The 12,005-nt window shown below is 30.8% G+C and overlaps 1 protein-coding gene across 1 annotated transcript; it reads right to left on the bottom strand.

Moving 5' to 3' along the window:
• Positions 1–6,871: 6,871 nt before the first annotated feature.
• Positions 6,872–7,701, bottom strand: LOC125815913 (uncharacterized). Its single transcript, XM_049495487.1, has one exon. The coding sequence runs from the start codon at positions 7,699–7,701 to the stop codon at positions 6,880–6,882; it is 822 nt and encodes a 273-aa protein (XP_049351444.1). The 3' UTR covers positions 6,872–6,879.
• Between the last annotated feature and the right edge of the window lie 4,304 nt (positions 7,702–12,005).

The following is a 12,005-nucleotide window of genomic DNA, read 5'->3' as shown; positions in this document are numbered from 1 at the left end:
ACGCACCGGTTGGAGTATTTCATCCTTAACCAGAGGTCTTACGTTCGAATTTTGGGTATAGAGAAACTTTTATTGGGAGCACCATATTTCGAAAAGCGTAGCATGACAAATAAATATAATCTAATTTAACTTTGAAAATTAATCAAATTAACTTTTAAAAAGCACAACATGACAAATAAAAATAGACAGAGGGAGTATATATTATGAAACACGATTTATGTCTAAGTCAAAATAATATATAAAATTTGAAGTTATTGCAATGTTATCATTATTTCAAGTTTGAATCTCCAATTTTTAATTTGTCAACAATGGATATCTATAGTTCTCCTATCAAACGTAAAAACAAGAGGACAACAAGTGAAAGGCATCATTATTGGGGGATTTAACTGAGTAGTCTTTATAAATCTATTTTTAATTTTATAAAAAAAAATTGAAAATTTTATTTTACACATTTAAAAATATCATTTATTAATTCAGTTTATAAATAGTACTAATAATTTTCATCCAGCTCATTGTCTTGAATATCTTTAAGAAACTATACTTCTTTACTTTTGTGAATTAAAAAGAAAAAAAAAACTAATTATAACAATGCTGCTATATAAAGAATAATTATAAGTTTCTTTATTTCTCTTCTTTAGACAGCCATGACTAGTCAACTTTGTCCCGTTGTAGTTTTTTAAAAATAGATCATGCTCTTATTAAATTGGTATTTTTTAAATTCGTAGAACTGTTATAAATCTTTTGGTGGTTGGCCATAATTTCTAGGTTAATTCTCTCTTTCATGAGTAGTAATTACGTATATGTTATAGCTCATAGCTCTAAGCCTCAATTTCTTGGTGAAAAGAGTTGTCGTTGTTGATAATGTGGTCAAATGGATGATCATAACTCCTAGGTTAATTTCTTTCTTTATTGATAGTAATGTTGTTGATAATATCCTCGTTTTCGTGTTTATTTTTTTCTAGTTTTACTATTTATTTGTAAATAAAAATGTAAGTGATGATGTCAAGTTTAATAGTTTTTTATATAATTTGATAATATTGAGGACAAAAACATATAAATAGTGAAAATCGGCACACTTCATTTTTACATATAAATAATGAAGATAGAAAAAAAACACAAAAATACAACAACAAAATGGTTGAATAAATAATGGAGAATGAATATTAATATTTTTAAAAAGTGTACCATTTTTTTAAGGTTGTAAGGTTCATTCTAACGTGCGCCTTACAAGGCTCGTGTCAACATGAGCCTTCCAACCTACGATTTAACGACATCCATCCTTCCATCCACATATTATTATTTTGGTTTGATCCTCAATTTTTGTTGCATTTTTCAAAATTTTGCTTAATTTTTTTGCCTTTTTGGCTCTGGACTCCCATAACTCCTAGGTTTATCTTTTGCTTTATGGATGCTAATTCTCAAGGTTTAATTTTATGTTTATAACTACCTTTGGTATTCCTCAATGAAATACAATAAATAGTGGTATTGATCAAAATGATGTAATTTAAAAGGTAAAAAGGCTTAGGTGTGTTTGATATGCAGGAAAATGTTTTCCTATTTTCTCTTGTTTTGTCACAACTAAATTCTAGGAAAACATTAGTAGTTAATGACTTTGAGTCCATAAAAATCATTTTTTGAATTGAAATTAAGGAAACTAATAAATATCCCATAAAAGCAAAATAATTATAAATATATATCATTTACATTCATATTGAGGGGTGAAGAGTGGAGTAAGAGATTTTGCTTTTGAAGCTTTAAGATAATCCCTATAATAATTTGGGTAAATACGGATACTCATATTATCCATTGAGTAACTCATTTTTACCCATTTAAACTATGGATCGAGTAGAGAATTTTACCCATTTTTATTTAAATCGAGTTTTTACCAAATAGAGCTTTGGAACTGTCAAAGTGTTTGAGAAATTATTCATACGAAAAATGCAAGTTGAAGCTCTCATAGTTTTTTTGGTTTTTCACCCGGTGTCCGGAACCCATATTGGAGCTCTGACTAAATCTAAATCGCGCTCTATAACTCTCATAGTTTTTTTTTTTTTTTTACCCGGTGTCCGGAACCCATATTGGAGCTCCGACTAAATCTAAATTGCACTCTACAAGACATTCAGGGGTGGTGCTTCCAACAAAATTTTCTCCATATCCAGGACTCAAACCCGAGATCTCTGATTAAGGGTGAATTGCTCCTACCAGTGCACCACAACCCATGTTGGTGAAGCTAAATAGTTAACATGTAAGTGTGCTGCCAATTTTGACAAGCTAAACGAGTTTAAACGACTCTGACAAGGATGGCAGTGCTCAAATAGACAGAGCATGATCACAATATTGATGGTGGCGAAGGCATGTATTCAAATAAACAAAGCATGTATAATACAATATTACAAAAAAATGTTATACGATCAATTAAACATGGAAAAGGGCCTAAAATGTCCCTCAATTATTTGAATTGATATAAAATTACCCTTCATTTATTTTTGGGCTCCAAATACCCTGACGTTAACCTTCTAGCTAAAAAATATCCTTATGTCTAACGGATCATACTCATTAGGTGGATGAAGGGCAATATTGTACCAAATCTCATAATTTAAAGGTATTTTAGGCCAATTTCTGTTAAAATAATTTAAAATTACTTAATATATAAGCTCAAGTGATTGAGTTGATTTTGAGTTTCATGGTAATTAAAAAAAAAGGTTAGACATCAACTCTCAACACCTCCCCCGCCCTTCACTTCCTATCTCTTCCATTTTTTTCTATTTGGATCTTGTCCACCATTTAATTATTATTTTTTCAATTTATGACAAACAAGGGAGAAAATTGAGGAATATAACGATGCATTCATATAGAAATAATTAGTTCAATAAAAGATGACTTAATTAAGCAAACATGTACAAATATTACATTTTTCTTTTGTGTGTATCCAAAATTCAAAATAAAAGAATAAAAATAATTATTTCTCCTATCCCCACCCTCATTCCACCATAACAATAATACAAATTAAAAGAATATAAACATGTGAGTTGGATCCCCATTTATGAGTTGAGTTACGGTATAATAAATTGAGGGTTGATTTAAAATAGGTCAATAGAAAAATATCATGAAATTAATTATTTTTTCAATATTATTTTCTAGTATATCAGATCAAAATATGAATCATAAGTGGTTTTATAGAAAACAAAATTTTAAAAATATCAATTTTATTATATATTTGAGAAGGGTTTAAATTTGGACCAATGACATTAAACAATATAATAAATAAATATTTTATAATTTTTATTTTAAGGGAGCTATTAAAATAAGGGCAAATATGAGCCAAAGAATTACCATCGAAAATATTTTTGAGCCAAAAGGTGGATGTTAAGAGTATATTAGGGCATGAGTGCAGAATAATTTTGTACAGATTAATTAATTTTTTTGAATTTATTAAAGTAAAATATATATAAGAAATTAAATAAATATAATTTTCTTTTCTAAATTTTGACTTTATACTACCCATTCTATTAAGCCGCCCTGATCACGCTGGTTCTGAAACGATTGGCTCGTTTCTCGGAGAAGACGAGAGGAAGAACGAGTTGAAGGGAGAAGAGAGAGTTTAGGATATGGGCCGGGCTGGAGGGTAATTGGACCGATTTTGAGTAAGTTTGGACCAAAACTTTGGTCTCAACTCTCAAAATTGATTTAAGAGATGTAATATTAAAGTATAAACTATATAAAATAAATAGCATAAGATAATGTGGCAAATTTATAAGAATTATTATACTTATATTAATGAACTTAAATAAAATTATATGAATACTCACGTTAAATTTTTTTTTATGTATGATTAAAAAAAGAGTAACTTTCACATACAACAAACACAAAATTCATATTTGTATGTTATAGCAAAATTTGCATAATTACGTTCCATAGCAAACATAAATATGTATACTTCGCTATACACATACAAAAGAAAGCAGTTGTATAATCTGCTTTGGTATATATATACAAAAAGATCAATTGTATAAAGTGAGAGAGGCGAGTAAGCGAGTGAGATCTGGGAGAATGGCGAGCGAGATCTGGGAGAGGGGAGAGAGAAGAACGAAAATATATGTATATATACAATATTCACGCATTTTATACATTTGCGTTTTTGTTTAAATGAGAGAGTGAGATCTGGGAGAGTGGCGAGCGAGAACTGGGAGAGGGGAGAGGGGAGAGAGGGAACGAAAATATATGTATATATACAATTTTCTCTCGCTTTATACAAATACAAACACATTTTATACAATTTGCGTTTTTTGTATAAAGTGAGAGAGGCGAGTGAGAGAGAGAGATCTGGGAGAGTGGCGAGCAAGATCTGGGAGGGGAACGAAAATATATGTATATATACAATTTTCTCTTGCTTTATACAAACACAAATGCATTTTATACAATTTGCGTTTTTTGTATAAAGTGAGAGAGGCGAGTGAGAGAGCGAGATCTGGGAGAGTGGCAAGCGAGATCTGGGAGAGTGGCAAGCGAGATCTGGGAGAGTGGCAAGCGAGATCTGGAAGAGGGGAGAGAGGGGAACGAAAGTATATGTATATATACAATTTTTCTCGCTTTATACAAACACAAACGCACTTTATACAAACACAAACGCACTTTATACACTTGCGTTTGTATAAAAACGAGAGAGGCGAGGAAGGGAACGAGAATGGCGAGCGAGATTCACCAGGAGAGGTGAAATAACAACAGTTTGCTATGAGGTACAATTAAATCAAACTATATTTATAGCATTTAATTTGAATTAATAGTTTGTTATTATATACAATTTTCCCTTAAAATAATTATATTATATATCAAAAAGATTATAAGATTATATTGAATTTGTTATAGTATTATTACACAGTAAAATATGCATTGCATACAATGGAAGGGAGGGGCCTATATTGTCTAAATTTGAGAGAGTTAAATTTAGAGCAGGAAGGATATGAATACCTTTTACACAATTATTATAATTAAACAAATGGAACAAAACTAATTCCAAATAAAAAAAGAAATAAATTTGTGAGGCCACACACAGTATAATTTTCATTTGAACCCAGAATTTACGATACAAAATATAAATATATAGATAATATATTAAAATCTTAATAAATATTAGATATAAACTCATAAGTTTAATAGTACAACAAAATTAGTTGCAAAAATTTATTTCTTTAAATCTAGATTCTGAATTCACTTTTGTTTTAAACTTGAATCGTATAGTGGAGAAACTTAAAGAGGAGCAAGCGTAGAAGGATGTGGTCAGCTTAACTAAAACTTTCAATTATTTTCTAAAAATAAGCAACTATTTGTAGGACATCATCGAATCAATCATCCAATTTAACTTTTTTAGATGAGAAAGAAAATTAAATGGTTCTAGAACTCATTTTAATCATTGATCGTTCTAATCATGGCTCTTCTCTATCTATATAAAATAGAACAGAAAAATAGAAATACATCAAAACATGTATATCTTGAATAAAAAACAGCATAGGAGTATATTTTTTTATTATGCTGGGAAGAGTAATTATTAAGTGTCATTTCCATGTTTACGTTACGTTACGTCTTTTTCAATTAATTTTGGAGATGTATTTTTCTTAGTCCCCACACAGTTGTCCATAATTTGTGTCATTATTGCCTCATCTCTGATTTCCTGCCCAACTTCAACTACAATTATACATCTGTCCAATCCTTCATCTACCACAAATCATATGATTACATATTTACCACTTCATTATCAGTTTTCATATCTTCTTCTTATTGATTCCATCACGCATTGTTCGTGCCCTAATAAAACACACAAGGCTTAATATACCAGAGTTAATATCTCAAAATGTCACTCAATTTTAAGAATTTATTAAGTAAATTTTATTTTGTATCAATAAAATCACTCAACTTAGATTTTTTTCTATCTATAAAATCACTCAACTTAGGCTTTTCTATCAATAAAATCACTCAACTAAATTTAGCATTAAAAAAAACATTACAAGACAAAATATTTATTTTTTTAAAAATAGTTAGGAGTCTTATTACTACACTTAATATTTAGAAGTCAGATTTTCAAGTTAAATAAAGGATGTTTTCTATAAATTATATACTGCTGCTATAATTATTGAGTTTAAGGCATATAATAATTACCACTTAAAATTATTATTCTAAAAATCATAAACTATCAAACTAAAATTCTTAACTTTACAGTCGATAAGATATCAAACTAATTTAATCACAATAACTAAGCTATAGTGACTATAATGTCATATTTCGACCAATCATCATATACTATTCTCTCCTTTAATTTAATCTCGAATCCCCTTGCGTAAGGATTGACACTGCCCTATTTTATTATTTTGCTTATGTGATAAGGGTGTGCAAATCAAGTAAATAATTTTATTTTTTTAAATCATCGCCGCCAGAACCATCTCATATGGTGCTTCCGTATGATTGATGTTTTTCTGGGTAGTTCATTTCATAAAAAATATTAAGTACTAGAGTACCTTATTATAATTAGAAATAAATTTAATTTTAAATTTTTTTATTCTATTTACCATTAATGAAATGACAAGATAACTAAAAATAATTCTTGATTTTTTCTATACTGTATTCATTTCAGAAATTTAGGTAACTGATTCTTCTCTTCTCTCTCTCTGCGCCGATACTGCTCTGATGCAAAACAGAATCCCGATGCTTTTTTCCAACTGCTAGCGCAATTCAAGGTTCTTAATTTCAGTGGCTGCCGCCTGCAGATTCTTAATTCCTACTTCATTGGGTCCTCATATTTTCAGTTTTTTTTTTTTAGATTCCCCGCAAATGGCAGAGTACGTAGTTGAACGAAAAACAGATTCACATGGATGGCTTCATTTAAATTCACCTAGTTGTCACACACCGTTGCCTCCACAAATGTAAATTACGGTCGTGATGGTGGTGGTTATTACCATGGTCGCCGTAACATCTCCGATGACTATCTCCAATTCCACTTCCCGTCACCGGAAACCTCCACTCTTCAATATCTTCTTCTTCAATTACTTCCTCTACGTCTTCCTCTGTTTCCACGGCAAAATCTTCGTCTTCTTCTTCTTCTTCGAGATCGCGAATTAGATGCAATCTCAGCCGTCCATCTTGGCGGGAAGCACGGAAAGTTTCGGGCCGATCAATTTTCACCTCTGTCAATTCTAACCGTCCATCTTTCCTCACCGCACGCATGAAGAAATTGGGCTTTCCATCTTGACTCAACGACGATAATGGCGGTGGAAACTCCTTCTTTTCTTTCTTCTCGCCCAAATGACTTCTTTGCCAGCACCTTGAATTATTATTGCTACAATTTGATTTCCTAGACAACAAAGCTAATTCGTCACGATAACCTAGATCCTCAATTTGATCATCTACTGTCCTCTCATCGGAGCTCTCGAAACCGAGACTCTCTGTACAAGACATTAATCCATCAACACTCCCTCCAACTTCGTCTAAGAACCCAATTCCGACGGGATCCTTTTTCCCTGTGGCGGCGGCGGCTGGTGGTGTCATGGAGTAATTGGTTGTGTTTTGAGGGTCAAAGTTGTCGCCGCCGATTGATGCGGCGGTGAAAATATTTAGGCAGGGGAGGGAAAAGTCTAGAAGTGTTCCATTGTGTTTGGAATTTGATAAACACAAGAAAGGGTAGACTTTTTCACTGCAAAAGCTCGTCATCATATAATAGTATGCTTTTAAGGCTTAGCTTGGAAGATTTGGATATTATATATAAGGGCTTTGAGATTTTTCTTCTAAAAGAATAGAGTATGTAATTCAAGATGAGATAATATTTCTATGTATAACTAGGTATAAATAAGGGGATGTCACATTTTTTTTATGACAACAATTATCCCTAAACCACATACTTCCTCCGTCTCATTTTATATGTCATCATTTTCTATAAATAGCTGGACCATAATACTTGTCATTTTATAAAATTTATGCATAAATTATCATATTTTGCCTATTATATCCTTGTTAGAATAGTTAATTAATCTTGTCGTTTATTAATAAAGTTGACTTAAGAAAATATTAAATAAGGATAGAAAAGTTAAGTTTCAACATTTCTTAATGCAAATACAAAGTAAAAAGGTGCCCATATAAAATGGGACGGAGGAAGTATCTTTTAACCTTATAACTTAATACTTTAAATTCCCATAGTTTCCATGTGTTTCATGACCTAGTCTACTTTTAATATATGCATACATAAATTAAGAATGTGAAAGAGGATAGAGTGTACATAAATTTTATCTCTACTTCAAAGGTAGATAGAGCTATTTCGATAGTCCCTTGATTTAAGGAAAGATAGTCCAATTTTATCTCTTTTCCAATTATCTATAGCTAGTCTCTTACACATCTACACTAGGATATTCGAACATTTCCTCTGCACATGTCTGAATTATTTCAATCTCGTTTTTCGCATTTTGTCCTCCACCGTGAAGTCACTCCCACTTTTTATTTCAAATATGAACTCATTTTTAGTCTTACATCCCCTAGTATCGCGCACACATCCTTATTTCTACAACTTTCAACTCTTGATTATGAATATTTTTTACTAGTCAATGTTATGTCTCACAAAATGTAATTAGTCTAACTACCATTCTATTAAACTTTTCTTTAAATTTTAGTGGCACCTTCTTACCACACAAGACTCCAGATGCAATTTTTTATTTATTTTGCCTGCACTGTGAGTGACATCCTAATTAATTTTTTTTCCTTTAATAACAAACACAAAATACTTGAAACTTCTTTCTTTAAGATGACATTCATATGAAGTCTTACTTTCATATCCATCTCATACATAAATTACGTCATTAAACTTACAAATTCTATTTATTTTTAATATACAGACCAAATGAAATGAAACGAGTTAGTATGAGGATAAAATGAGAAAATAGAAAGAAGATGAGGTCTGCATAGTATAGATACGGCTGAAGAGAAGGATGTCTATATATGGAAGAACATTTTTGGGGCAGGGTAATGGCATGGAGACTCGGAACTTGTTTAATTTATTATTATTTGCCCACTATTTTCCTTTTATTGTCTGCACCAATTCCTGCCATAGAAATTTGCGTATTTTCCTATAAAATATTATCTAAAAAAGATGACCTCTTCTTCACAACAATTTTTTATATAGCGTTTTATCTTATAATTATCTCTTTATAACATTTTTATTATATATATATATATTAATTTTCTTTTTAAAAAATTACAATAACCAGCTTAATAAAAAACAAAAAAAATTCTAAAATGAACAATAATAAGCGTACAGATTTTGAAAAAATATTTTCGATAGTTTAATAAATCATTCATATAAATTAAAATAATATACTATATTTTTTCATCATTTAAAGATTTTCCTTGTGTGACGAAGCTAACATTTGTTATTTAAGTTTTCTAGGTATAAAACTTTTCATTTTACAAGTTAGGTTTCCACGGAAAATATTTTTATAACATTAAGAAATAAGAAAAAAAGAATTTTGAATAGTTTTTTTTCCATAATAATAAAATGATATTAAACTCCAAATATTATTATTAGCCTATTAGGTGTATGACAATTTTTTTTATAAAAATAAAATTTAATGTTGTTTAGTAGTTGTCAGAATTCTTAGCACCATTACTGTTGGGAGTGACGATTGCAAATAATGTCCGTCCTTTTGAGAGACTCCAAATAAATAATTTTGTAAAAAATCTCACCTAACAAATTATTGATGTTAAGGAATCCACATAGCCACAGAGACTGTGAACCAATTAGAGAAAGGAAACATATTGATAATATATTACTTAGTATGTACTTAATTAAGTAGTTCCTATGGGCTCTGACCTTGTTATTAGTACAAAAAAATTAGGAACCTTTTTAAAGGCTATATTTCGAAAATAATTGTAAATTTAGGTGGAGACTACAATTTGCAGGAGTTATTATCCACATCCACAATGGTACCATATTTTTGCAATACTCTATGAATATTATTAGGGGAACTTTCACATATAGCCACTCAAAAATAGCCTAATTACTTTTCATAGCTATAGTTTGATAATTACAATTCGTAGCTACATGTTATATGGAGGAGAGAGGCGAGCGAGACTGGGAGAGAGAGGGGGCAAAGAGTGGGAGAAAGGTGAATTGTATATGTATATAGGTTAGATAATTGTATATTATACATATGTATTTGTATATATGGAAAGCGAGATTGGGAGAGGGAGGAGAGAGGCGGGCGAGATTGGGAGAGGGAGGAGAGAGGCGAGCGAGAGAGGGCAGAGAGTAGGAGAGAGGTGAATTGTATATGTATATATGTTAGATAATTGTATATTATACATATGCATTTGTATATATGGCAAGCGAGATTGGGAGAGGGAGGAGAGAGGCGAGCGAGATTGGGCGAGGGAGGAGAGAGGCGAGCGAGATTGGGCGAGAGAGGGCAGAAAGTGGGAGAGAGGTGAATTGTATATGTATATTGGCTAGATAATTGTATATTATACATATGTATTTGTATATTCTGGCGAATTATACATATACAAACATGACTAATTATACAAACTCAAAGTCAGCCCGCGTAATTAATGTATAATGTTAGTCGTGAGTGGTAATTATAGCAAACTATAGCTATGATGAGTAATTAAGTAGTATAAGTTTGCTTTACGGTGTAATTTTCCCATATTATTATTATTCTCTCTTCATCCCATTTTATATGTCACATTTTTACTTTGCACTTATATTAAGAAATGATGTAACTTTACCCTTCTACCCTTATTTAATATTTTCTTAAGTCAATTTTATTAATAAATGACAAGATTAATTAACTATTCTATCAAGGGTATAATAGGCAAAATATGGTAATTTATGCATAAATTTTATAAAATGACAAGTATTGTGGTCCAGCTATTTATAGAAAGAGATGACATATAAAATGGGACGGAGGGAGTAATATATACTACATCCGTTTAAAAAAGAATGACATAATTTGACTTGGAACGGAGTTTAAATAAAGAAAGAATACTATAAGAGGTAATGCAAAGCGTTGCCTTTTTACATTATAGGCCACACTTTTGAAGTGTAGCTGATAAGACAACACTTGAAAAGTGTGGCCTAAAGTCTAGGTTACACTGCTTTAGGCCACCCCCAGAAAAGTGTAGCCTAAAGTAAAAAAATGTGGCCTTTGATCAAAAGCTACATTTTTTGATAGTTTAGGCCACACTTTTCTAGGGTGGTTGAAGGCATAAAATGTTGTAGTGGGTTCTAAATTAAAATTATGTTCAATATACCAAAATGTTCTTTAATTTTGTAGTCTTAAGTATGCCACGTGAAAAATTAAAATTAAAGTGTTGTCAAAAAAGGAAAGTGATCATTTATTTTGAAACAGACTAAAAAAAAACTAAGTCATTCTTTTTAAAACAGAAGGACGATTACTACAAATTGCATGTATACATTCCCCATTTTTGAAAACGAATCCTCCTAGATTCGAATAATCTATCGGCTGCGTAAAAGATTCCCCTTAAAAAGGAAAACTTGGTTTTATTTCTTTTGTCAATAATAATAATAATAATAATATATCCATAATTCCATAGATATGATTCAGAATTGAAGGATAGATAGATCTTATCATTATCTTTTGAAAATAGATAAATTATTTTCGAAAGAAACTCAATTTAATTAATCAGAAACATAACAAATGGCAGATAACATTAAGGGAAAAAAGAAAGAAGAAAAATTCTGACAAAACATTTACATATAAATGTATGATATTATTAACTGATTTCGGATAATAAAATGTGGCGGAAAAAGGGCCAGCAAAGCGAAGAAATGAGCTGGATCTGGATGGGGAGGTTACCATTCGGTTCTCTTTTGGGTCCCATTTTCCATCCTCATACAATTTACTTATTTTTTCATCCTTGGCGAATAATAAGATAGGGAGAGGCGGATCCACATTATTTGGTGGGAATCTGTTATATTTGAATTTATTTTTTTTATATTTATTTTGAGAAAC

The sequence above is a fragment of the Solanum verrucosum genome, unplaced genomic scaffold (genome assembly GCF_900185275.1).
Source record: "Solanum verrucosum unplaced genomic scaffold, falcon-dt-bn FXZP01000261.1, whole genome shotgun sequence".
NCBI lineage: Eukaryota > Viridiplantae > Streptophyta > Magnoliopsida > Solanales > Solanaceae > Solanum > Solanum verrucosum.
The sequence above is the reverse complement of the archived record's forward strand: the minus strand, read 5'-3'. Positions and strand labels throughout refer to the sequence as shown.